The sequence below is a fragment of the Pseudorca crassidens genome, chromosome 14 (assembly GCF_039906515.1).
Source record: "Pseudorca crassidens isolate mPseCra1 chromosome 14, mPseCra1.hap1, whole genome shotgun sequence".
NCBI lineage: Eukaryota > Metazoa > Chordata > Mammalia > Artiodactyla > Delphinidae > Pseudorca > Pseudorca crassidens.
Genome location: NC_090309.1, coordinates 9,528,426 through 9,554,495, shown reverse-complemented (window position 1 = coordinate 9,554,495; position 26,070 = coordinate 9,528,426). Strand labels below are relative to the sequence as shown.

General features: G+C 52.1%; 1 protein-coding gene across 9 annotated transcripts; it reads left to right on the top strand.

Moving 5' to 3' along the window:
* Positions 1 to 440: 440 nt before the first annotated feature.
* CNNM3 (cyclin and CBS domain divalent metal cation transport mediator 3) lies at positions 441 to 26,070 on the top strand. 9 transcript variants are annotated; one of them, XM_067704248.1, is made up of 8 exons: positions 441 to 1,815; positions 15,168 to 15,311; positions 16,305 to 16,454; positions 16,751 to 16,920; positions 17,124 to 17,220; positions 17,580 to 17,713; positions 18,033 to 18,203; positions 21,218 to 21,805. In XM_067704248.1, the coding sequence occupies exons 1-8, from the start codon at positions 480 to 482 to the stop codon at positions 21,446 to 21,448; spliced, it is 2,433 nt and encodes an 810-aa protein (XP_067560349.1). In that variant the 5' UTR covers positions 441 to 479; the 3' UTR covers positions 21,449 to 21,805. The 9 variants fall into 9 exon arrangements, with proteins under 9 accessions (XP_067560349.1, XP_067560352.1, XP_067560356.1 ...); XM_067704251.1 differs by lacking the exon at positions 21,218 to 21,805 and adding an exon at positions 20,623 to 20,909; XM_067704255.1 differs by lacking the exon at positions 21,218 to 21,805 and adding an exon at positions 25,446 to 26,070 and having other exon boundaries at positions 442 to 1,815; positions 18,065 to 18,203.

Here is a 26,070-nt window from a genome sequence, read left to right as displayed (position 1 = left end):
TTTAGGTCAGTGGTTCAGGGGGTCCCTTTCTGAGAAAACGGCCCATCTCCGTTGGCTGAATTCTCTGCCTGCAATTTCAGAAGCGCCGCTCCGCTCTGCGACCCGAGTCCCGAGCCAGGGACTTCCCAAAGCACGGGCCCGGCCTCCCGGTGAGCGGCGACTGCCGGTGAGAACCAGACGCCCGCGGAGGGGGGCCAGTTCGCCGCTCCGCGCCCTCCGGACGCCAGCCAGCCCCAGCCCCAGCCCCAGCCGCAGCCCCGGGAGTCGCGGCCGAGCCCCGCGGGGCCGAGAGCCCCACGCCCCCGACCCGCCCCGGGATCGCGCCGCGGCTTGTTTACTCCCCGGCGCAGCCTAGTCCGACCCTGGGGCCCGCCCCCGCCCGCCGCCTATTGGCGGAAGAGGCGCCAGGGCTGGCGACGATTGGCCCGGGGGAGGCGGAGGGGTAGGCTGCGCGGGAGGCCGAGAGGGGGCAGCAGGCGATGGCGGCGGCGGGTCGGTTAGGCTGGTTGCTCGCCGCGCTCTGCCTGGGCAACGCCGCCGGGGAGGCGGCGTCGGGCCCGCGAGTGCTGGGTGTCTGTCTGGAGGAGGACGGAGCGGCGGGCGCGGGGTGGGCGCGCGGAGGGGAGATGCGGGCCGCTCCGGAGGCCACCTTCCGCCTGCGCCTTTTCGGCTCGGGCTTCGCCAACAGCTCCTGGTCCTGGGTGGCCCCTGAGGGGGCGGGTTGCCCCGAGGGCGGGCCGGCCGCGGCGTCCGACGAGGCGGCGGCCCCCACGGGCGAGTGGCGTGCGCTGCTGCGCCTGCGCGCTGAGGCTGTGCGCCCGCACTCGGCGCTGCTGGCGGTGCGCGGGGAGCCGAGCGGCGAGGCGGCCGCCCCCACGGGCGAGTGGCGCGCGCTGCTGCGCCTGCGCGCCGAGGCCGTGCGCCCGCATTCGGCGCTGCTGGCCGTGCGTGTGGAGCCGGGCGGCGGGGCAGCCGAGGAGGCGGCGCCGCCCTGGGCTCTGGGCCTGGGGGCGGCGGGGCTGCTGGCGCTGGCGGCGCTGGCGCGGGGCCTGCAGCTGAGCGCGCTGGCGCTGGCGCCAGCCGAGGTGCAGGTGCTGCGCGAGAGCGGCTCGGAGGCGGAGCGTGCGGCGGCGCGGCGCCTGGAGCCCGCGCGGCGCTGGGCCGGCTGCGCCCTGGGCGCGCTGCTGCTGCTGGCCAGCCTGGCGCAGGCGGCGCTGGCGGTACTACTGTACCGCGCGGCCGGCCAGCGCGCCGTGCCTGCAGTGCTCGGCAGCGCGGGGCTCGTGTTCCTGGTGGGCGAGGTGGTGCCGGCTGCCGTGAGCGGGCGCTGGACGTTGGCGCTGGCGCCGCGCGCACTGATCCTCAGCCGCCTGGCAGTGCTGCTCACCTTGCCCGTGGCGCTGCCCGTGGGCCAGCTGCTGGAGCTGGCGGCGCGGCCAGGGCGGCTGCGCGAGCGCGTGCTGGAACTGGCGCGCGGCGGCAGCGACCCCTACAGCGATCTCAGCAAGGGCGTGCTGCCCTGCCGGACCGTGGAGGACGTGCTCACGCCCCTCGAGGACTGCTTCATGCTGGACGCCAGCACCGTGCTGGACTTCGGCGTCCTGGCCAGCATCATGCAGAGCGGCCACACGCGCATCCCCGTGTACGAGGACGAGCGTTCTAACATCGTGGACATGCTCTACCTCAAGGACTTGGCTTTCGTGGACCCCGAAGACTGCACGCCGCTCAGCACAATCACCCGCTTCTACAGCCACCCACTCCACTTCGTCTTCAACGACACCAAGCTGGACGCCGTCCTGGAGGAGTTCAAACGAGGTAACGGCCGGGGAATCGCGGAGGGGACTCGCATGTCAGCGCCCTACAGAAGGAGTGGGGGTTTAGGGAAGCTTGTGGGGAAGGGTCCCACCCTCGTGGAGAGCAGGGAAGCCTCTAAGGTCCCTTTTAATGAAGAGGATGGCTTTGCAGCTCCGAATGACCCTTCGAAATATCATTTAAAGGCTGTGGCTCTGAAACTGACAGTGCTATAGACAGAAAAGTCCCCTTCTCCTGGCAGGCCCCCAGTTTGGGGAGGTATGTCTACTTGGCTCTAACTCTCCAGCTCTTTACCAGGTCATTTCTGTGGCCTTTGGCTTTGTAGCAGGTCCAAACTCTTGGATAGAAACGGAAAGAACATAGAAGAGTATAGTCTTCAGGTACCTGGACGCTGCTGTCTGCACACGTATAATATAAAAGTATCTGGTCCTGTGATGTTTCTAGGGCATCATTGTTAAGGTCACTGATGGGCTGGTACCTTCCTGATTGGTAAAAGGAAGGGAAAAGGAATGATTGGTAAATGTTTTTCTACAGGTGTGGAAGAAACTTCCACTGTAATTTCACCAGAAGCAACTTGATGGATACCAATTAGTCTCCCATTACTTTTTTTTTTTTTAAACCCCGAGTAATGTCTCAAGTTCTCTCTTAACTCCATATTTTCACCCTCTCCTTTCACCCTGGTAAAAACTGAGACTCTCGCATTGTGAAGGTTTGGATTCCCCTGCAGTCTCCCTCTCCGTTGTTGGGCATGGGTGTCCTCCCCAGAGGACACTTGGCCACTAGCCAGGCTTTTCACACCTGAACTGCAGGATGGGCTTGGGGACACCTCAGGACTCTGGATGAGCTTCACCCTAAAGACTGAATAATTGCGGCGGAGAACTGAGCAGCTCCCCCTCATCTTCCTGGCAGCTGTGAAGTCTCCAGGCCCCTGTGAGTCCCTTGACTGTCAGGGCAGGGAGGCCAAGCTCTGCAGTAGTGACCATGTTACTCCTGCATTAGCACTGCTGTATGGAGGTCACTAGTGGGCGCTCTCGCGCACCACCTCCTGCTGAAGGGTGTTGAAGTTAGGCAGTAACTGTTATTACTGTATCTGGGGATCTCGGTGGGAGACTTTGATGGGCAGCCCTGGCTGCTTTGCTAGAGAATCTCTGATAAGCTCCTGGATGTTTCTTCAGAGAGTAGCCACGCAGCCCTTCACTGGGGAGAGGAGCCTGGGTCGGGGGCCAGGCAGCACCCCCCAGTAGCAAGTACTCTGTCTCCGAGTAGTACTGTAGTCTCTGAGGCAGTGGGGATTCTCGTGGCCTGGTGGCCAGCCGTGCAGGCCCTGGAGTCAGCAGGGGAGGGTACCATCCTGCCCCTGCCGCCTTCCAGCTTGAGGCCCTGGGGAGGCCGGGCTTGACCACCAGGGCGGTGACTGAGCGGAGCGTGGCACCATCCGAGTGGTTTGCACAGATCACTGACTGGTGTGGAGACCACAGTTGGGGGGTCCCAGTGGTTGGGGGGTCCAGTGAGAGGTGGTGGTAGCCTGAACGGGGGTGCACAGCGGGCCTGGAGAGGAGTAACCCAAGAGGGCATTTGAAGGTGGGCTTAGGAGGATTTTGTGGCTAGCCCAGGGACTGGGGGGCAAGAAGAGGAGCTGAGGATGAATATGCATTTTGGCTTGGTGGTGGCCTTGACCTTCCCTGAGGCAGAGCACACGCAGGGAAGAGAGGGCTTGGGGGCGGTGGCGGGTGGCAGGCAGACGAGTTCGTTCTGGACACGGGAATTTGTGGCTCTGCAGTGGCCCGAGAGGCAGGCTCCTAGGATTAGTTGATGTGCAGTGAGATGCAAGTGAAAGCCCCAAGCAGGAGGGAAGGATCTGGACGTCTGTGTTGAAGTGGTCCTAGGAAGCGGCGCCTAAAGAGGGGCACAGCAGGGAAGGGGTGGAGGGCAGAGAGGAGGGGCTGCGGAGGAGAGCCAGACCCGGGAACGCCCTGGAAACTAAGGGAAGGAGAGTGATCAGGAGAGAGGCTGGCGTCATGTCCTTTGGATCCAGCAACCAGGATACCCTTGACCTTTGCAGAGCAGTTGTGGGGCCATGGAGTGGGGTGCTGGGGATTGAAGCACGACAGCCCAAGGAGACGGGCCTTCCGGGAGGTATGGCTGCAGAGCGTAAGCCAGGGGGCAGTGGCTGGGAGAGGCTGGGCGGGCAGGAGGCCTTCTGCTCTTTGGTTTTAAGATGGGGGATCTTAAGATGGGGGAGTCGAGTGGGTTTAGGTCGAAGTGTTGGTAGGAAGTTGCTGGTAGGGAGGGAAGGCCAGTGCAGGCTGCTTCTGTTCTGGGGTGGTGGCCTTGGGGCGGCTCTGGAGAGCCTCCTTCTAGAAGGCGGTGCGGGAGGGGTGCAGTCTGGAGGTTGAATGGGGGGCTCTTCAGTCCCCTCGGCCTCCTGCCTCCTGTGGAGAGTGAGGGCCATTCTCAGGGCAAGATGGCCACGTCTTTCCTGTGACATCCTGGGCTTTCTCTGCTCTCGTGCAGTGCAGTCCTTTGGCAGATCGCTTTACGTTTCCTCACTAAAGTCCTCGTTAGTCTAACACTCTTCATCGTTCCTCTGCTCATGAACAAAGGGCGTATCGCAGCCTCCCTGGTGCGTGCGGTTTTAGGAACCGATCCCCTTCCTGTCTCTCTGCCGAGTGTATGAGACGGTGGTCCCTCTGAATTCCCGACGCTGGAGGCCCTGGCATCTTGGCAGTTACTGCCATTCTGGGCCCTGTTTCTTTCTCTCCTTCAGAGCACAGTTTTGGAACTGTATAGTCTGGGAGAGGCACCTTCCCCGGTGAGGTGCCCCTCAGTCACTGTGCAGACTTGAGGTGACAGCTGATTGTTTTGTGCAGGCATTGCCAGGGGGAGCGCGTACTTTGGAGGTGTAGTAGGTAGCATGTATTTTCTTTAAAGCTATTAACCCCTGCCTTCTTTGTCAACCCCCAGTGACAACCCCCAGTGACCTCAAGGACATTCAGCCAAAGGAGGGATTAGGATGGGTGCGCTTTTCGGAGTCTGCTTTAAACCCTGAGTTGTGGTTCATTGCCTTTCAGAAGCCAAAGGATTGCCCCAACTCTGAAGAGTCAGACCTGCTCAGACATCTGTGAGGGATGGTCACATAGTACTTTTCTCACAGGATACGTTCAGACAGTTTTTTTAAAAAAACGCTAAAGAGGGAAGGCAGAGGAATTTCATCGCCAACTGCATTATTAGGAATGTCCTAGAAAATAGGCATTATGGAAGGGTCCTCTAGCATCCCTGTCGTTTGTGAGCGTTCTCGAGCCTGCTAACTAAAATCAGAACTCTAGAGCTTTTCAGAGCTTCCTGGTCGACGTCGGCAGGTGTGCCATCATCTCCCCCTGGCCTGCGGCTCTGTAGAGCTTTCGCGGGGAGAGCCGACGGCACCTGTCTTGGGGCCTGTGTCCGTGTTTGCAGTCAGCCAGCCAGGGGGCCCCATATCTTCAGGGCGTTTTATCCTGTCAGATGAGAAGCTTGAATCCCTCCAGCTTCCCGTTCTCTGTGTGCCCCTCACTTCTTTCTGGTTGCCTCCTGGACCCCTCAGACATCCTGCCTTAAGGTTAGATCCCGTGGCCACTGTTGGGGGACCTTGCGAGGGCTCTTCTTTCTTCTATTCATTATTGAATCATCTCATCACTGAGAACCTTGCGCCCATTTTATAGAAGTTTTGAAAGCAAGGTAGAACTTAGTCATTCCTGTAGGGAACCTGCCAAAGGGACTGGCTTTGTGGAAGAAGGGGGCTGAAGTGGGTCCTCTGCTCCCAGATGGCCATCTAGAACCTGGGCTTTGGCTCCCGAAATCCCAGAAGACCGTTGACCCACATTGTGTGTTGAGCCTCAGCCTTCCTGATGTGGCCTAACAGATTTGTATCCCGTGGCAGAGCTGTTGGGGCCCTCGTAGCAGTGCTGCCTGCCTGCCGGTGTGAGCCATTCCAGCCCAAACACCAAGGGGTGGGAAGCGTCTGGAAATGCCACGTTCCTCATTCAGTGCCTCTGTCTCAGCAGGAATGGGCAGACAGTTCCCCAGGGACCCCTAGCCCCTTCCTCCTGGGAAGCGGGGAAGGAACTTAATGTGGGCATTTCCGCCTTTAATTTTTGTTCCAGGATGGTAGAGCCCCTAAAGAGGGCTGCTGGCTTCTCTTCAGTGGGGCCCTGAACTTGGCACCATGCCTATCTCCCAGAGGGGAGGGGGCTCCTAAGATTCAGTCTTTTGTTCTCCTCAGTGAAAGTCACTTGAGTGGGGTGGGGGGGGTGTTAGGAGAGTGGACTCAGAGCCAGCTGCCTGGGTTCCAGCTTGGCAGGGTCACTGAACCTCTTTTGGCCTCAGTTTTCTCTGTGAACTGTAAAATGAAAATAATAATATGTGCCTTATAGAGTTGCCAGAGGGTTTGGTAAGTTAATAAATGAATAAAGCATTTGGTGGCTGGCACGCAGTAAGCAAGCCCTAAGTATAGGCATGCCTTGGAGATATTGTGGGTTCAGTTCCAGACCACCACAGTAAAGCAAGTCATACAAGTGTTTTGGTTTCTCAGTGTATATAAAAGTTATGTTTTACGTGTAGGGTAAGATTGTTTATTTGAGATTTTTCTTGTTTCTTGAGGTGAGATTGAATTGCTATGAACTTCCCTCTTAGGACTGCTTTTGCTGTGTCCCATGGGTTTTGGGTGGTCGTGCTTTCGCTGTCATTTGTGTCTATGTATTTTTTTATTTCTTTGATTTTTTCAGTGATCTCTTGGTTATTTAGTAGCGCACTGTTTAGCCTCCACGTATTTGTGTTTTTACAGTTTTTTTTCCTGTAATTGATTTACAATCTCAGAGCGTTGTGGTCAGAAAAGATGCTTGATACGATTTCAGTTTTCTTAAATTTTCCAAGGCTTGATTTGTGACCCAAGATGTGATCTATCCTGGAGAATGTTCCATGTGCACTTGAGAAGAAAGTGTATTCTGCCACTTTTCGGTGGAATGTTCTATAAATGTCAATTAAATCTATCTGGTCTATTGTGTCATTTAAAGCTTATGTTTCCATATTTATTTTCTGTTTGGACGATCTGTCCATTGGTGTAAGTGGGGTGTTAAAGTCCCCTACTATTATTGTGTTACTGTCGATTTCTCCTTTCATGGTTGTTAGCATTTGCCTTATGTATTGAGGTGCTCCTATGTTGTGCAAAAACATTTATAATTGTTATATCTTCTTCTTGGATTGATCATTATGTAGTGTCCTTATTTGTCTCTTGTAACAGTCTTTATTTTAAAGTCTATTTTATCAGACATGAGTGTTGCTACTCCAGCTTTCTTATGATTTCCATTTCCATGGAATATCTTTCTCCATCCCTTCACTTTCAGTCTGTATGTGTCCCTAGGTCTGAAGTGGGTCTCTTGTAGACAGCATATATATGGGTCTTGTTTTTGTATCCATTCAGCCAGTCTTTGTCTTGTTTGGGGCATTTAATCCATTTACATTTAAGGTTATTATCGATATGTATGTTCCTATTACCATTTTCTTAATTGTTTTGGGTCTGTTTTTGTGGGTCTTTTTCTTCTCTTGTGTTTCCCGCTTAGAGAAGTTCCTGTAGCATTTGTTGTAAAGCTGGTTTGGTGGTGCTGAATTCTCTTAGCTTTTGTTTGTCTGAAAAGCTTTTGAATTCTCCATCAAATCTGAATGAGATCCTTGCTGGGTAGAGTAATCTTGGTTGTAGGTTTTTCTCTTTCATCACTTTAAGTATATCCTGCCACTCCCTTCTGGCCTGCAGAGTTTCCACTGAAAAATCAGCTGATAACCTTATGGGGACTCCTTTGTATGTTATTTTTTGTTTTTCCCTTGCTGCTTTTAATATTTTCTCTTTGAATTTAATTTTTGTTAGCTTGATTAATATGTGTCTTGGGGTGTTTTTCCTAGGGTTTATTCTGTATGGGACTCTCTGTGCTTCCTGGACTTGGGTGACTATTTCCTTTCCCATGTTAGGGAAGTTTTCCACTATAATCTCTTCAAATATTTTCTCAGACCCTTTCTTTTTCTCTTCTTCTTCTGGGACCCCTGTAATTCGAATGTTGGTGTGTTTAGTGTTGTCCCAGAGGTCTCTGAGACTGTCTTCAATTCTTTTCATTCTTTATTCTGCTCCTTGGCATTTATTTCCACCATTCTGTCTTTACTCACTTATTCATTCTTCTGCCTCCGTTATTCTGTTATTGATTCCTTATAGTGTATGTTTCATTTCAGTTATTGTGTTGTTCATCTCTGTTTGTTCTTTAGTTCTTCTAGATTTTTGTTAAACATTTCTTGTATTTTCTCAATCCGTGCTTCCATTCTATTTCCGAGATTCTGGATCATCTTTACTATCGTTACTCTGAATTCTTTTCCAGGTAGATTGCCTGTTTCCTCTTCATTTATTTGGTCTTGTAGGTTTTCCCTTGCTCCTTCATCTGTGACATTTTTTGCCGTCTCTCTTTTTTTAATGACTGGGATTGTGTTCCTGTTTTACTGGTTTGGCCTGAGGCTTCCAACACTGGAGTTTGTAGGCTGTTGGGTAGAGCTGGGTCTTGGTGCTGAACTCTGTGAGACCTCACTCTGATGAATGAGATGCTCTGTTAGTCCGATGGTTCGGACTTCGGAGCTCCCACCACCGGAGCTTCCGCCCGACCCTGGGCTTGCGAATCAAGATCCCGCAAGCAGTGTGTGGTGGCAAAAATAAAAAATAAAAAACAATAACAAAGTAAAAAATAAAATTAGACTAGGAAACTAACAGATAACATAGTTAGATATGTTAGAAATAAAAATATAGATGAGTCAACAACGGGAAGGTACATCAGTACCACAATAGTAAAAAGAGGTGGAGGGAAAAGAAAAAAAAAAAGGTGGTGGGGGAAGGCCTTGGCTGTGGAGGGCGGGGCCTAAGCAAGGGCGAGGTTTGGGTGGTGGGCGGGGCCTATGCTCAGGACCCACAGGGCTGGAAAAGGCCCTGGGGGCTGTGGGGGGTGGGGCTTAGGCTCAAGGAACAGAAGGAGCCCAGGCGGCCCCACACCCCTGGTCTCAGGGCAGGGGATCTCACCTGGGAGCCCAGCAGGCTTCCTGGGCTCAGGTGGGTGGGGAAAACACCCTTCTCTCCTCTCCTGCTCCTCCTGGAGGGCCCCTCCTGCCTGCCTCTCCTGATCCCCACCTGGCCTCCCTCCTATGCCCACAAGGACCCACGCAGCCTGGAGGGGCCTTGGAAGGCGGGGCATTGGTCTGGGAGCTCAGCAGGCTCCTTGTGCCTGAGTGGGCGGGGCAGTTGCCCTCCGGTCCTCTCCTGCTCCTCCGGCAGGACCCCTCCCGCCTGCCTCTCCTGATCTCCCTGTTCTCCCTCCTGTGCCCCCAGGACCCTCACAGCCTGGATGGGGCTTTGGAGGGCAGAACCAGCTTGGGAGCTCAGCAGGCTCCCCGGCCCAAGTGGGCCATGCGATTGCCCTCCACTGCTCTCCTGCTCTTCCTGGAGAGTCCCTCCCACCTGCCTCTCCTGATCTCCTGGCCTCAGGGGCGCTGATCTTGTCTGGCCTCCACTTCTCCTCCCCCCTTGTTCCTGCTGTGTCCTACCAGTTCACTCTGGGGTTCCTCCCGTCTCCTTGGGGGTCAGAGTCCCCCACAAGCAGACGGCAGGCGCCCTAGTTGTGGGGAGATGCTAACTCCGCGTCTGAAATAGAAACGAAGGAAACAATAGCAAAGATCAATAAAACTAAAAGCTGGTTCTTTGAGAAGATAAACAAAATTGATATACCCTTAGTCAGACTCATTAAGAAAAAAAGGGAGAGGACTCAGATCAATAAAATTAGAAATGAAAAAGGAAAAATCACACAACCAACGCTGCAGAAATACAAAGGATTATAAGAGACTATTACAAACAACTATATGCCAATAAAATGGACAGCCACGAAGAAATGGACAAATTCCTGGAAAGGTACAATTTTCCAAGACTGAACCAGGAAGAATTAGAAAATATATAAACAGACCAATCACAAGTAATGAAATTGAAACTGTAATTAAAAATCTTACAGCAAACAAAAGTCCAGGACCAAATGGCTTCACAGGTGAATTCTATCAAACATCTAGAGAAGAGTTAACACCCATCCTTCTCAAACTCTTCCAAAAAATTGCAGAGGGAGAAACACTCCCAAATTCATTCTACGAAGCCACCATCACCCTGATATCAAAACCAGAAAAAGATATCATAGGGCTTCCCTGGTGGCGCAGTGGTTGAGAGTCCGCCTGCCGATGCAGGGGACACGGGTTCGTGCCCTGGTCCGGGAAGATCCCACATGCCGCGGAGCGGCTGGGCCCGTGAGCCATGGCCGCTGAGCCTGCGCGTCCGGAGCCTGTGCTCTGCAGCGGGAGAGGCCACAACAGTGAGAGGCCCGCGTACCGCAAAAATAAATAAATAAATAAGAAAGTAAGCAAGTAAGCAAGCAGGTTTGATCCCTGGTTGGGGAACTAAGATCCCACATGCTGTGCAGCGTGGTCCCGCAGAAAATCAAACTAAAAAACCTTTATGGCTAAAAAATGTTAACCACCATCTGAGCCTTCAGCGAGTTATAAACTTTGATGGTGGAGAGTCTTGCCTCCGTGTTGGTGGTTGCTGGCTCATCAGGGTGGTGGCTGCTGATTGGGGTCGCCGTGGCAGTTTCTTAAGGTGACAGTGAAGCTTGCTCTATCAGTTGGCTCTTCCGTGCACCAGCGATGTCTCTGAAGCACCCAGCGCTGTTTGATAGCATTTTATCCACAGTAGAACTTCTTCCAAAATTGGAGTCAGTCCTGTCAAACCCTGCCAACCCCACAACCCCTTATCAGTTAAGTTCATATGATGTTCTAAATCCTTTGTTGCCATTTCAACGGTCTTTGCAACATCTTTACCAAGAGTAGTTCCCATCTCAAGAAACCACTTTCTTTGCTCATCCATGAGAAGCAACTCCTCGTCCATTAAAGTTTTATCCTGAGATGGCAGCAATTCAGTCACACCTTCAGGCTCCACTTCTCATTCTAGTTCCCTTGCTCGTCCTACCACATCTGCAGTTACTTTCCTTCATGAAGTCTTGAACCCCTCAAAGTCATCCATGAGGGTTGGAATCAACTTCTTCCAAACTCCCATCAGTGTTGATATTTTGATCTCTTTTCATAAATCATGAATGTTCTTAATGGCATCTAGAATGGTGAATCCTTTCCAGAAGGTTTTCAATTGAGTTTGCCCACATCCATCAGGGGAATCTCTATCTATGGCAGGTGTAGCCTTATGTAATGTAGTTCTTAATAAGACTTGAAAGTTGAAATTACTCCTTGATCCATGGGCTGCAGTATGATGTTTTGTTAGCAGTCATGAAAATAACATTAGTCTCCTTATACAGCTCCATCAGAGCTCTTGGGTGACCAGGTGCATTGCTGATGAGCAGTACTACTTGAAAAGGAATCTTTTTCCTGAGCATTGGCTCTCAACAGTGTGCTTAAAATATTCAGTAAACCAATGTGTTGTCATCCTTTATTGTTCAGTTTATAGAGCACAGGCAGAGTAGATTTAGCGTAATTCTCAATGGCCCTAGGATTTTTGGAATGGTAAGTGAGCATTGGCTTCAACTTAAAATCACCTGCTAACTGCATTAGCCCATAACAAGAGGGTCAGCGTGTCCTTTGAAGCTTTAAAACCAGGCCTTGACTTTTCCTTTCTGGCTGTCAAAGTCCTAGATGGCATCTTCTTCTAATATAAGGTGGTTTTGTCCACGTCGAACATCTGTTGTGTCGTGTAACTACGTTCGTTAATGATCTTAACTAGATCTTCTGGGTAACTTGCTGCAGCTTCTACCTCAGCACTTGCTGCTTCGCCTTACTCTCATGTTATGGAGACGGCTTTCCTTAAACCTCGTGAACCGATCTCTGGTAGCTTCTTTTCATCTGCAGCTCCCTCACCTCTCTTAGCCTTGATAGAATTGAGAGGTGGGGCTTTGCACTGGGTTAGGTTTTTGGGTAAGGGAACGTTGTAGCTGGTTTGATCTTCTATCCAGACCACTCAGACTTTCTCCATATCAGCAAGAAGGCTGTTTGGCTTTCTTACCATTCACATGTTCACTGGAGTAGCACATTTATTTGCTTGTTTGTATATTTTTATTTTTTGGAGCAGCTCTTATTTATTTAAAAAAATTTTTAAATTATTTATTTATTTATTATTTATTTTTGGCTGCATTGGGTCTTTGTTGCTGCGCACGGGCTTTCTCTAGTTGTGGTGAGCGGTGGCTACTCTTCTTTGCGGTGCGCAGGCTTCTCATTGCGGTGGCTTCTCTTGTTGCGGAGCATGGGCTCTAGGTGTGCGGGCTTCAGTAATTGTGGCACGTGGGCTCAGTAGTTGTGGCGCACGGGCTTAGTTGCTCCACAGCATGTGGGATCTTCCTGGACCAGGGCTCTGAACCCGTGTCCCCTGCATTGGCAGGTGGATTCTTAACCACTGCACCACCAGGGAAGCCCTGGAGTAGCTCTTTTAATTTCCTTCCAGAACTGTCCCTTTGCATTCACGACTTGGCCGTTTGGTGCACGAGGCCTAATTTTCAGCCTGTCTCAGCTTTCGACATGCCTTCCTTGCTAAGCTTAATCATTTCTAGCTTTTGTTTTAAAATGAGAGGCCTGTGATTCTTCCTTTCACTTGAACACTTAGAGCCTATTGTAGGGTTATTAATTGGCCTAAATTGCAGTATTGTGTCTCAGGGAACAGGGAGAGAGGAGAGGAGAGGGAGAGAGACAGGGAATGACCGGTTGGTGGAGCAGTCAGAACACACACAGTATCTATCAAGTTCCCCGTCTTATGTGGGTGCAGTTGGTGGCGCTCCCCCAAAACAATTACAATAGTAACATCACAGATCGCCTTAACAGATAATAATGGAGTTTGAAAATCTGGAAGAATTACCGAAATGTGACACACAGAGTGAGCAGATGCTGTCTGAAAAATGGTGCCGACAGACTTGCTTGACGAAGGGTTGCCACACACCTTCAGTTTGTTGGAAAAAAAAAAAAAAAAAGCAGTATCTGCGAAGCACATTGAAATGACGTAGGCCTGTACTGCATTTCTTCAGTTCTCAGTTGCACGTTGTTTTTGTATTTTAACATCTCTGTAACCAGGATGTCTCATGATTGATGACATCTTGGATTTGACGACATGCAGTAAATGTGATCTTTTTATCCTTTTACAGCCTCCTTCCTTTCTTGATCATCTGGTTAGTGGTCTAATAATAATAGCTTTTGCTTGACTCTTGACATTTTCATTCCCTCCAACTTTGGAGCAGAGGTCTTCCTATACCTGATTACTGGGGGCGGGGCAGGGGGCACGGATGCTGAAAGAATGAGGCAGAGGCATGCCAGCTGCTTCCAAAGCATGCGCTTCTAAACCCAATCACTACATTGTCATTGAACCCAAGGTATGTAAAGTAGGATTCACACAAAGAGGTGAGCTTGACTTTTTGCTTTACCAAAGGATTCTTGAAGCAAGCACCCCTTTACATGCAGGTCCAGGCCGGCTTTTACCCTATGCTTTATTCACTAGTAATAAAAAGGGGCAGCAACCTAAATGTCCATCAACAGATGAATGGTTAAATAAGATGTGGTACATATGCAAGTGAATACTACTCAGCCACGAAAAAGAATAAAGTGATGTCATTTGCAGCAACATGGATGAACCTAGAGAATATTATACTTAATGAAGTAAGTCAGACAGAAAGACAAATATTATATATCACTTTTATGTGGAATCTAAAAAATAATACAAATTATATAAAACATAAACAGACCTAGAAAACAAACTTACGGTTACCAAAGGAGGGGGGAGCGATAAATTAGGAGTGTGGGATTAACATATACAAACTACTATACATAAAATAGATAAGCAACAAGGATTTACTGTATAGCACAGGGAACTATATTCAAAATCTTGTAATAACTATAATGGAAAATAATCTGAAAAAATATAACTGAAACACTTTGCTGTACACAGTGTGAACTAACAATATTGTAAATCAGCTGTACTTCAGTGAAAAAAAATACTGTTAAAAAGGGGTGGGGGCATGCTTGAGATGAGTTTGCTCTCAGTGCCATATCCTAGACCTGCACAGTCCAGTCCAGTCGCCACTACCCACAAGTGGCTGCTGAGTTCTTGAACGGTAACCAGTCTGAATTGAGATGTGCAGTGAGTGCCAAACACACACCAGATAGCAAAGACTTAGTACCCAAAAAAGGAAAAATATCTATTCATATGTTTATATTGACTGCATGTTGAAATGATATTTTGATTATATTGAGTTGATCATAAAATACTATTAATTTCATTTCTGTCTCTTTAATTTTTTTAATGTAGCTACTCAAAAGTTTTAAATTACCTGTATGGCTTGCATTCTGTTTCTTTTTGTTTTTTTAAATGGTTTTTTTGACGTGAACCATTTTTAAAGTCTTTATTGAATTTGTTACAATATTGCTTATGTTTTATGTTTTGGTTTTCTGGCCCTGAGGCATGCGGGATCTTAGCTCTCCGACCAGGGATCGAACCCGCACCCCCTGCATTGGAAGGCGAAGTCTTAACTACTGGACCGCCAGGGAAGTCCCACATTCTGTGGCTTTTGGACAAGCATAAAGCTTTATGGAGAAAAAGCACTTACTTGAAACAGTATATTCTTGAAGTTTCCCTAACATTCCCCAGCACTCTGAGGCTGGGCTTTTCTCAAGCTTACATTTTCTCGTAAAACAAGCAGTTAGCTCACCTGAGGAGGATGCAGAGGAGGAAGGAGAAGAGTTGCAGCTTCCTGCTCTTCCTCCCGCACAGTTTGGGCTCTAACTGGCCGATTATCATCATCTTCATCCCCTGGGTGACTTCCATGCACCTCGGCTTCTGGAAATACAGGGCAGCCTTCAGAACTGGGAACGCTCCCTTTGGAGACTCAGGCGGGGTGGCCCCTCTCAGCTTCCGCATTCAGACTGTCCCCGGGGAGCCAGCGTCTTTGGTGTCGGCGCCCTGTGTCCACGGTCCGGTTGCGGCTGTTTACGGTGTCTGTTCTGGTCGGGATGCATCCTTGTCTAAACCACGTTTACGGCGTGGAGTCGCACAGACCCGGGGTGACTCCAGCTCCGCCGCTGCCTGGGGGGACTTGGGCAGGTGGACATGGGGTCCAAGGCTTACTCCTCACGGGCACCTAGGAAGAGTCTCTCCTGGTGCCTGGCCTGTTGTGGGAACATAGACATCAGCCTCTGTCCTTGTGGTGGACCAGTCACATGGGACTAAGGAAAACAGGAGGCCCCCTAGCAAGCTGTAACGCAGGTGTCCCTCCCCGCAGGTAAGTCCCACCTGGCTATCGTGCAGAAGGTGAACAACGAGGGCGAAGGTGACCCCTTCTACGAGGTGCTGGGCCTGGTCACCCTGGAGGACGTCATCGAGGAGATCATCAAGTCCGAGATCCTGGACGAGTCCGAAGACTACCGTGAGTCGTGGCCCCGGCGCTTTTCTGGCTCAGCCGGTCTTTCGAGCTTACAGAGACGTGTGTATCAGAGGATGGCAGGTCTCCGTGTTGTCAGAAGCGGGGCTGGATCTCGGGTCAGAGCCGTCATGTACCCAGGCCCCGTCTCCTCACCCCTGCGTAGGCCGGGATTGCCCCTTGCAGGAGGGAGGGCTCACACGTGTGCCTGGACGCAGAGCCACGGGGGTGTGTCCCATGGGTGGCTTTGCAGTCCCAGGGCTTGCCCGGAGCTCTGCCTTTAACGGGCTTTTTCCCAGTCTTTATCTTCCTTGGTCCGTTTGCGTTCTCTTGTTCTGTTGTATAGAAGTGTCTTCTCAGAGAAGCCCATTCTTTACTGCTGAGAGGTTCTTCCCCAAACAGATGATCGTGGGGCCTGTGATTGTGTTTTAGAAGTGCCTGACTCTTGGGATGGCAGCTGCGGTCTGCAGGGCAGACACAGAGCCCATGCTTGACGGCGGGCCTCACATGGGCCCCCTGGGACACTGAGCTGCCCGCCCTGTGATCTTGGAAGTGAATCTCTGCCCACGTGTCTGTCCCCCAAATGCAGCATTTTGGTTTGGCATCTCAGACTGCCGTAGGCACGGGGTCTGTGGGTTAGCGCCTGTTTGGCACCAATAATCCTCAAACGTGTGCTTTCTAGCGAGGGGCCTGTTGTTTTACATAAGCTGTCTGCCATCATATCGGCATTATCTTCTCCCAGCTCCGAGGAGGGAGCAGGCCTCTCTGCTACTTCTCGGGACATCGCTGGAATGCAAGCTGCCGCCCCTCCGACCAGGCACCAGATCACTGCCTGGGTGGAGTGGCCGCCAGGTGCTGTCAAGACAGCAGTGCCCTGATGCTGTCCCCCCACAGGAGCCCCGAGGCCTTGGGGGGAGGGAGAGGCAACGTGCCCCTTGGTCCAGTCATGTTGATGGAGGGCTGCTGGAGCCTAAGCAGGCCCTCTTCTCCCCGCCCCAGGAGACACCGTGGTGAAGAAGAAGCCTGTGTCTCTGAGCGCCCCTCTCAGGCAGAAAGAGGAATTCTCCCTGTTCAAGGTGTCTGACGATGACTATAAAGTGAAAATCTCGCCTCAGCTGCTCTTGGCCACCCAGCGCTTCCTTTCCCGAGGTGAGGGTGAGGGTGGGCCTCGTCCCTGCTCACCGGCCAGTGGAGCAGGAGACCCCCCCCCCCAATTCCCAGTAAGCAGGAGGGTGTCCAGGAGAACTTTGGCGACTCTCTCTGCCGCCCTGTCATTAGCTCGGGTCACTTGAAGGCGGCTCCTCTGTGGGTGGCGGAGAGCCGCGGCCGGGTGGGTGTTGTGGGAGGCTGGGGGAGCCGAGGCATGCAGCGGGAGGCGGGCGGGTACACGGGCTGCGCTGGGCCCGGTGGACACTGTCCCCGCACCTGTTTCCCCTGTGGGGCAGAGGTGGATGTATTCAGCCCACTGCGAATCTCCGAGAAGGTCCTGCTGCACCTGCTGAAGCATCCCAGCGTCAACCAGGAAGTGAGGTTTGATGAGAGCGACCGCCTGGCCGCCCACCACTACCTGTACCAGCGCAGCCAGCCGGTGGACTATTTCATCCTCATCCTGCAGGTACCTGCGAGCCCGGCCTGGAGCCCGCCGCTTGCTTAGGAAGTGGGGAGGGTCTGAGAAGAGGAAGGAAGATCCAGATGCACCCGCCCTGGATAAGTGGGGTCGGTGCTTTCTCCTTGTGCTCTTTGCTGGCAGGAAGGATAACCTGTCCACCTCTTTCTTTCCCTGTCCCTCTCTCCTCCCCCTCTTCCCCGACCTCCCAGGGCAGGGTTGAGGTGGAGATCGGGAAAGAGGGCTTGAAGTTCGAGAATGGGGCCTTCACCTACTATGGAGTGTCCGCCCTGACGGCGCCGTCCTCGGGTAAGCTGCAGCCGTCCCAGAGCTGGAGGCAGGGGTCGGCGGCGGGATGGGCGTTGTCGAGGCTCTCCAGTGCCCCGCGTCCGGCCTGTCCTTCCTGCAGATCCCGTGCCTCCTGCAAGGCAGTCTGCCTTGGGGCGTGCTGGCCCTTCTCGTCTGCGGGCTGCATGGGGGTGGGGCAGCATTTCTTCGGGGCTCATCTTTGTTGCTCTCCCCACCCCTGCACAACTTTTCCCAGGAGGAGCATGTTTGCCATCCTTTTCAGAGCCCCTGGCTGTATTCCCTCACCAGGGTGACTTGTGGGGTGGATCTCAGAGGCTGGGTGGGGCTGGCCTGCTCCGTCACCCACTGTCCTCTCATAGTTCACCAGTCCCCGGTGTCCTCGCTCCAGTCCATCCGCCACGACCCGCTGCCCGAGCCCGCCGAAGGCACCCGCTTGTCTGCATACTGTCCTGACTACACCGTGAGGGCCCTCTCTGACCTGCAGCTCATCAAGGTGACCGTCTGGGCTGCTCACTGGTGCTGGCTTTTAACCAGCTTTGCGTCCCCGAGGGCTAGACGAGCTGGTCACACATTTGAATGGATTAAGAATAAATTCTGATTGAGTCTATCTGAGACTTCCCAGAGCAAGACCTTGTACTTGCTGTGAAGGGTGGATGGCCTGGCCCCTCTGTCTGCTGGTGGCCTAAGCGCCCAGCTTCCTTGGAGATGTTAACAACGCTTCTGCCCCGCACCCCCCCACCCCCCACCCCTGGTTTGGGGGCTTGAGGGCAGGAGGGAGGGGTGTGGCCCCTCACCTCCCCATCTCCGTCCAGCTGCACGAGTTGCAACGCTTCCTGTGCCCCAGGTCACGCGGCTGCAGTACCTCAATGCACTCCTGGCCACCCGAGCCCAGGCCGTGCCGCAGTCCCCTGAGAACGCGGACCTCCAGGCCGTCCCAGGCAGCCAGACCCGGCTCCTTGGTGACAAGACAGCCGCAGCCACAGGTGAGCCCCGTGCGGCTGCATCCTGCGGCGTTGACCCCAGGGCGAGCGTGCCCTTTGCCGTCCTGGCTGCACACACAGACCTGCTCTCTCTGCCCTCGCCCTGCCCTACATTTGTTCTTTTTCCCTTTTGTCTCCCCGTTCTTTTCTCTCTCCCTTCTTGTGTTTTTTTTTTTTTTTTTAGAAGATGTTGGGGGTAGGAGTTTAATAATTTACCTATTTATTTTTGCTGTGTTGGGTCTTCATTTCTGTGCGAGGGCTTTCTCTAGTTGTGGCAAGTGGGGGCCACTCTTCATCGCGGTGCGCGGGCCTCTCACTATCGCGGCCTCTCTTGTTGCGGAGCACAGGCTCCAGACGCGCAGGCTCAGTAGTTGTGGCTCACGGGCCTAGTTGCTCCGCAGCATGTGGGATCCTCCCAGACCAGGGCTCGAACCCCTGTCCCCCGCATTAGCAGGCAGATTCTCAACCACTGCGCCACCAGGGAAGCCCCCTTCTTGTGTTTTTAATAACTCGTCACCGCTGAGCTATACGTCAGCTGACATTCTGAGTAGGAGCACGTAAGTCAGCATTTTCTCTCCAGGGCCTGTAGGGTGGGTTGATTTAATTAGAGAATACAGTTGACCCTTGAACAACAGCAGGTTAGGGGCGCCAACCCTCTGCGCAGTCAAAAATCTGTGTATAACGTGGTCGGTCCTCTGTGTTTGTGGTTCTACGTCCGCAGATTCAACCAGCTACAGCCTGTGTGGTGCCGGAGTATTTACTATTGAAAAGTAATCCGCATATAAGTGGACTCACGCAGTTCAAACCTGAGTTGTTCAAGGGTTAACCGTAGTTGCTAAGTGGGAGTATGGTCACGTTAAGGTGCTGTATTGGGTCATTTGGGGTTAGGGTTAGGTCACCTAGAAAGTGAAGATTTGGGTCACCAGTGGGCCTGGCTCTGAAGGTAGGTGGCTGGTGGACACCATCCCCAAAACCCAGAAGAGCACCTCCTGTGGCGTTCGGTCCCATCCAGGCATTCCACTGGGAGCAGGAAGAAACAGACTTTGCAGAGTGGGATGGGAAACCCCACCCTTAGAGTGTAAGGAGGGAAAATAAAAAAGGAGCCTCTGAAGGGTGGGCTTTGGGTGGGAGTGGTAAAACACATCAGGGAACTTTCTTGTCCTTGTTATTCAAGAAGGTACTTTTATGCTGACCGAGCTCCTAGGTTGGGGTCTGAGGTCCTCCGGGGCTTGGCGGGGCTTGGGAGAGGCCGTGGAAGGAACTGCAGGGGCCTGACTGCCTGTGCTCCATCCCCCTTACCCTGCAGTGGGGACGCCGAGCTCTTAACTGAACACTTCCCATGCCAAGCACTGTGCTAAGGGCTCTCCTCGTCCTGACTCATCTAAGCAAACTTCCCTGAAGTTTTGAGAGGTGGTAGTTGTCACGCCCATCTTACAGGTGAAGTCGGAGGCCGGGAGAGACGGGCACTCTGGCTTCGATGCACCTTGGTTACCGGACCCACGTTTGAGAAGGGAAACGTGTTTTTATAATGGAAAGGTGCTTCCTGAGCTGCGTTGGTGGCTCCACTCCTGCGAGCCCCATCTGCGGTGCTGGTGAAGGACCCTGGGGGGTTGAGTTGGGTCCTGGATCCGGGCCTGGTCGCGGTCCTTTTGGAATGAACGGACCCTTCGTTCGCCTCTTAGGGCGGAGCCCGCGCCTCTGTTTACCCGCTGTGACGGTCTTTTATTTTGCGAGGCACCCCTCACACAGAGGTTCGCACCATCAGGTTCGCACCATCAGGTTAGACTCGGGTCTCGAAGGCCAGGACGTTTTTGTGTTTCGAAGTGTGAGCCTTTTGGCTTGGGTTTCCTCCATCTGCTACTCTGACTGCACAGGTTGTGTATAAGGTACAAACTTAAATCTAAGAATCCTGGTTTTTCCTTTCGTTTCATCTTTTATCACATACCCAGAGGTTTTTTAATCCTTTTGTGGCTTCAGTGGCTCGTGAGGCAGTCCTCTGAATCGTTTTTAGTGGCTCATGGGTCATTTCCTCTTTGTAACGGATTACCAAGCAGCCCCTGTTCTGTAGTCGTGATGTTGGTGATTTGCCCCCAAGTGTGCGGCCTGACATTGGCCCTGGGCGGCCCTCAGGGTCTTGCACTTTATCTCTGTTAACCTGTTGCTTCGCTGCCCCGGGAGCTCAGTGTTGCTACACGTGTTGGACGTGTCCCCGGGGCGCTGCTGAAACGGTGCAGGTCAGAGCCATCCTCTGGGTGACTGGCTCCAGCTTCCTCAGCAGAGAAGTGTCTGAAATGCTTGGAAAGCACGATGATCTTGAGCTGCCTTCAGCTGGGTCGGCAAATGGCGTGAGGGCCAAATCTGCCTGTTCTCGGAACGTTTTACTGGAGGTGCCCATCTGCTGAGGGATTGTACTCGGCTGCAGGTGGAGTTGCCTCGTTGCCCCCGAGGCCTGCAAAGCCTAAGAAGACTGGCCCATTACAGAAACACCTTCCGGAACCCTGGTCCGCCGCTTCACATTCGGAAAACCCCCTCCACATCGATCAGTCCCAGAGCGGGATTCCCAGGGAGAGTCCGAGCTTGACGCCGGGCCTCCTGGGCCGCTCCCGCCCCCGCGGCCCTGACTCTGCGGTGCTGCCCAAGCTGCCCGAGCGGAGCGGTTCTGCCGGAGCAGCTCCATAGCTGGTCTTCTCTCTCTCCCCCCTCCCTCCCTCCCCCCTCCCTCCCTCCCCCCTCCCTCCCTCCCCTCTCCCTCCCCCTCCCCCTCCCCCCTCCCCCTCCCTCCCTCCCCTCCCTCCCCCTCCCCCTCCCCCCTCCCCCTCCCCCCTCCCCCCTCTCCCTCCCCCCCCCCTTGCCCTCTCCTCTCTCTGGCTTTCCCAGTAGGCCTTTCCCTCTTTGGCACATTGGGAAACTGCAGTTGATAATTGACTGTGGACTAGTGAGCATTTTTTGTTTTAAGACAACACGCAAGGTAAATGTCTTGCCTTTTACTTTACCTTCTCTTTGCTTTCCTTTGCCAGCCTGTTAGCTGCTGGGGGCCGTGCAGACCTCTCCCCCAGGTGAGGGGCACTGCTTCCTGTCCCTTGTTGCTACTTCTCATTTTTCTGGAGGGCAGGAGGGACCATGAAATGCCTGCTCAGCCTTGGAAACAAAAGCTCCTTTCCAGCGCCTGCTGTGTTGTCTGGGCAGCCGCCTCCTGCCTGGCCTTATGGCCTCGGCCCCCCACCGGCAGAAGCCCTGCCTGTCAGTGATGGCATCCGTCCCGGCAGTGGTTTTCTCTCACGAGGCTGAGCATTTTCCTAGCTAAACGCTCCCAGCTCTGCCTCGATGTCTCCCGAGGAGGCCTGAGGCTCCTCGGCCCCCCGCCCCCCTGCCCCTTCCCGTCCTAAAGAGGACTGAACACCTGGGGTCAGGGGACCCGCTGCCTGTTCGGGCTCCGATGCCGATTTTCCCTCTCCCCTCTAGGGTCCAGCCACAGCAGACCCGGCCTCCCGGCGGAGGAGAGCCCTGGGCGGAACCCGGGAGTTTAACCGCTTGGCAGGCAGCCCCAGGTCTGGGGAACGGACAATCACGTGGGGAACTGGAGCGAGCCAAGGAGCGGCTTCCTGCCAGCCTGTCCGCATCCCCCGCAGGCCACGTTTTAGATGGCCCTCGTGGACGCGGGTCCTGGCTGCCCTCAGAACCAGAGGCTGGTGCCAGGAGCCTCAGCAGGTCCTGCCCCCCTTTAGGAGATGGGGCTCCGCCGGGGCCAGCCCTCCAGGCCTGCTTACGAACGGAATGAAAGGAACAGTGCCACCTCCAGTCGCTGTGCCAGCCTCCCTGTGACAGTGCAGTGTGTTTATACCTCTTCTGGCCAAGCCACCACGTGAGTGCACGGTTACCGCCTCTCTGTGGCCGTGACCTGTTCTCTCTCTGCTTTTAATCTGCCAGCCTCCTGCTGCTGGCAGCACCAGTGTGGGCTGGGGGTTCACATCCGTGGCCTTGGCCACCGTGACCTTTCAGGCTTCCCTTACGATGCCATGCTTCAGAGCACGTGCCCAGCCTGTCCCATGTGCCAAACCTGGAAGCAAGCCTGTCACACCAGCCCCGCTCCCTCCTGTGCAGGTGGCTTTCTCACGCTGGCCCCGCGGGGCTGAGGAACCTCTTCCTCCTGCCACTCCTCAGCCTGCCTGGCTCAGTCGCCACTAACAGTATTGTCGTTTCCTGTGTTTTAAGAAGAGGTCACACGTGGGAGGAAGGGACTGCTCTGCTGCACCTAAGCCTTTGTTGTGGGGTTCCGGGGAGGGCAGCCCGCGGCCCCCCTGGGGGCGCCGTGTGGCTGTCAGGTGCGTGGAGGGTGGCCAGGGCGGCCAGGGCTGGTTGTGAACCAGGTAGAACCCTCTCCGTCCTTTGGAAAAAAGAACATGACATCGGAGTTTTTCTTAGATCTCTGAAACATTTCAAGCTCTTTGCCATTTTCCTTTTCTAGCTCTGGGGTTTTAGAGAAGCGGGAACGAGAAGGTATTTGTCTCGCCTTCTGGTTCACCTAAAGTCACCTTCCACAGTGCTTCAGCTGCGCAGAAACCGGGGCATCACGGGGACCAAGGATGGGGAGGGGGCAGGATTTCTGGAACCTTTCCCAAAGGTATTTGGGTCCTTACCCAGGATCAGTGGGAATGAAGGCCAAAAAACAGTGGCATGCTCACTGAGAGACTTTTCTCAAGGAATTCTCTCCAGGAGCAAACCCAGGTGGGAAGTAGATACTTTAAAATTCTCTCTCTCCAGAACAGTGGTTCTTAACTTTGGCTGCACATTGGAAATCACCTGGCAAATTAAAAATACTGATACCTGGGGCCCATCCCCCAGGGATTCTGATTTAACCAGTCCAGGCATCAGGATTTTATTCTTTAAAATTATTTTGGGTTCACAGATCATATACCCTTCACACCTGCTTCCCTGACTATCTCACATAACCTTGGTGCATTTATCGAAACTAAAAAATTAACATGGGTACAAAACTATTAAGTCAATTACAGACTTGGACTTTTATCAGATTTCCCATCACGTCCCTTTTCTGTTGCAGGATCCGATCCACGACACCAAGTCGCATTTAGAGCTACTGCTTTTTTTTTTTCCTAAGTAACTTGTTACTTTGAAATAATTAACAGATTCATAGGAAGTTGCAAAGATAGAGGTCCCACGTACCCTTCACCCAGTTTTCCTCAATGATTACATCTTACATAGTTACAATGCAGTATCAAGACCAGGAATCTGACACTGGTGCAATGTGGGCATATAGTTCTATAGCATCTTATCACATGTAGATTTGTGTAACCACCACTGCAATCTAGATACAGAACTGTTCCTCCCTAGGATCTCCCTCCAACAGACCCTTTATTAGAGCCCCCCCACCCCCTCTGGCCACTATCCCTAATTCCTGGCAACCACTAATCTGTCCATCATCTCTATAATTTTGTCATTTCAAGAATGTTGTATAAATGGGGTCTTACAGTATGTAACCATTGGGACTGGCTTTTTTCACTCAGCATGATGTTCTGGAATCTCCTCCAGGCTGTTGCACGTGTCAATGGCTCATTCCTTTTTGATGGCTGTGTGGTGTTCCATCATATACTCACTGTCCTGTCTAAGGACATCTGGGTGGTTTCCAGTTTTTGGCTATTCCAAATAAAGCTGCTATGAACATTCATTACAGGTTCTTGTGTAAACATTGGTTTTCTTTTCTCTTAGCTAAATGTCTAGGAGTGCAATTGCCAGGTCGTATGGTTACTGCATATTTAAGTTTTAAAAGAGACTGCCAGACTTTTTCAGAGCGCCTGTACAGCCGTACATTCCCACCAGCAATGTGGGAGTATTTTTCCACATCCGCTCCAGGATTTGGTATTGTCACTATTTTCTATTTCAGCCACTCTGGTAGGTGTGTAGTGCTATCTCAGTGTGGGCTCTATTTGCATTTCCATAGTGGCTAATGTATATTTTTTCATGTGCTTGTTTCACCTTGTGAAATGTCTGTTCATGTCTTTTGCCCATTTTCTAATTAGATTGTTGTTTTTACTGCTGAGTTTTGAGAATTCTTTATATATTCTAAATACTAGGCTTTATTGGGTTTTTGGTTTGCAGATATTTTTTCCCTTATCTGTAGCTTATTTTTTCATCCTCTTAACAGGATTCTTTTGCAGAGCGAAAGTTTAAAATTTTGGTGAATTACAACTTACTGATTTTCTTTTATGGACTATGCTTTTGGTGTCATGTCTAAGAATTCTTTAGTCCTTGGTTGTGAAGATTGTCTTTTTTCTAAAATTTTACAGTTTTAATTTGTATGTAAGTTCGTGATCCATTTCGTTTCTTTTAAAAAATTTTTTTTGCCTATAGACGTCCAGTTCTTTCAGCACCATTTGTTGTAAAGCGTATCTTTCCTCCGTTGAATAACTTTTGCATCTTTTGGCATGTTTGCTGTGTCTATTTCTGGGTTGTCTGTTCTGTTCCTTTGACCGATGCGTCTGTCTCTTCACTGGTACCACACTGTCTTGATTATTATAGCAATTTAATAGGTCCTGAAATCAAGTGGACTGATCTCTCCCACTTTGTTCTTTTCCAGAGTTGTTTTAGTTTTAAATTTTAGAATAATCTTGTCTACATATACAAAGAAAAATCTTGTTGGGATTTTGGTAGGAACTGTGTTAGACCTGTGTATCAGTTCGGGTGGAACTGACATCGTTACTCAGCTGCATCTTTCAGTCCATGTGTACGTGTCCATTTATTCAAATCTTTGGTGTCATTCATCAGCGTTTTGTAGTTTTCAGCATACAGGTCCTTAGATGTTTTATTAGATTTACTCCTAAGTGGGTTTTCTTTTTAGCAATTACAAATGGTACTGTGTGTTTTAGTATTCAGATTCATTGTTAGCATGTAGAAAAAAGGTTTGCGTATGTTTATCTTGTATCCTGAGATCTTGCCGGAACTCCCTTATTGTAGGTGGGGTTTTTTTGTTTGTTTTTTTTTTGGCTGCGATGCGTGGCATGCGGGATCTTAGTTCCCCGACCAGGGGTCAACCCTGTGCTCCACCCCCGCACACCCCCAGCCCCCCGCAGTGGAAGTGCGGAGTCTTAACTACTAGGCCGCCGGGATCTCCTACATAGACAAGCATGTTATCTGTATGATAATGCTGATATCCGGGTCCAAACCTAGGGATTCTGATTTAATCCATCTGGACATCAGGATTTTGAAAATCTTCCCTCTTGATTCTAATAGGCAGTCTAGGCTGAGAAGCCCTAGACCACCCTGCCTACCTGCTCTGCCCCTGGGGACCTGTCTTGCTGTCAGGCCGGCATGGTTATCAGGCTTGAGTTTCTGAGGAACTGGCCCCTCTCAGCCCAGAAAAAACAACCAGGCCGTGATGGATAATCAACCAGTTTTAATGAACAAAAAATACTGATACGTATAAAAAGGTATTTTTGTTTGTCACTTAAGTGTCCCCATTTCCTAGATGGGAAGTGTCCTGTCCATGGACTTGAACGCCTGTTTCTCCCATGGCCCTAGCGTCTGGGTGCACGGGGCTCTGTCAGGACAGGGCAGGAGGTGCCCATGTGAGGGGAGGGCGTGTGGCCCCTGTTGGGAGCTCTTGTCGGCTTTTTCACAGAATAGAAATTGCCTTGTCCTTGGCCTGAGAAGGCCACCAGTTAGACTAGAAATAACTGCTGCAAAACGGCTATCAACCCAGGTTCCTTATGTGAGGGAGGCTAACCTTCATCCTGGAGCCCAGCCCTCTGCCTGTGGTTCTCAGTTTAGGGCAGAGCTGTTCTCAGATGCACCTTCTGGCGTGTAAGGACCCTGCTCGCTAGCAGTACAGCAGACAGGTCTGCACCAATGCAGTGTG

What these genes read in the sequence shown, in the direction of transcription:
- CNNM3 (XM_067704247.1), top strand. Translation starts at nt 480, where the DNA reads ATGGCGGCGGCGGGTCGGTTAGGCTGGTTGCTCGCCGCGCTCTGCCTG. An exon ending in CCTGGAGGAGTTCAAACGAG is followed by an intron (nt 1,816 to 15,167) that starts GTAACGGCCGGG and finishes CCCTCCCCGCAG; the next exon opens with GTAAGTCCCACCTGGCTATC. An exon ending in CCTGACGGCGCCGTCCTCGG is followed by an intron (nt 17,221 to 17,579) that starts GTAAGCTGCAGC and finishes GTCCTCTCATAG; the next exon opens with TTCACCAGTCCCCGGTGTCC.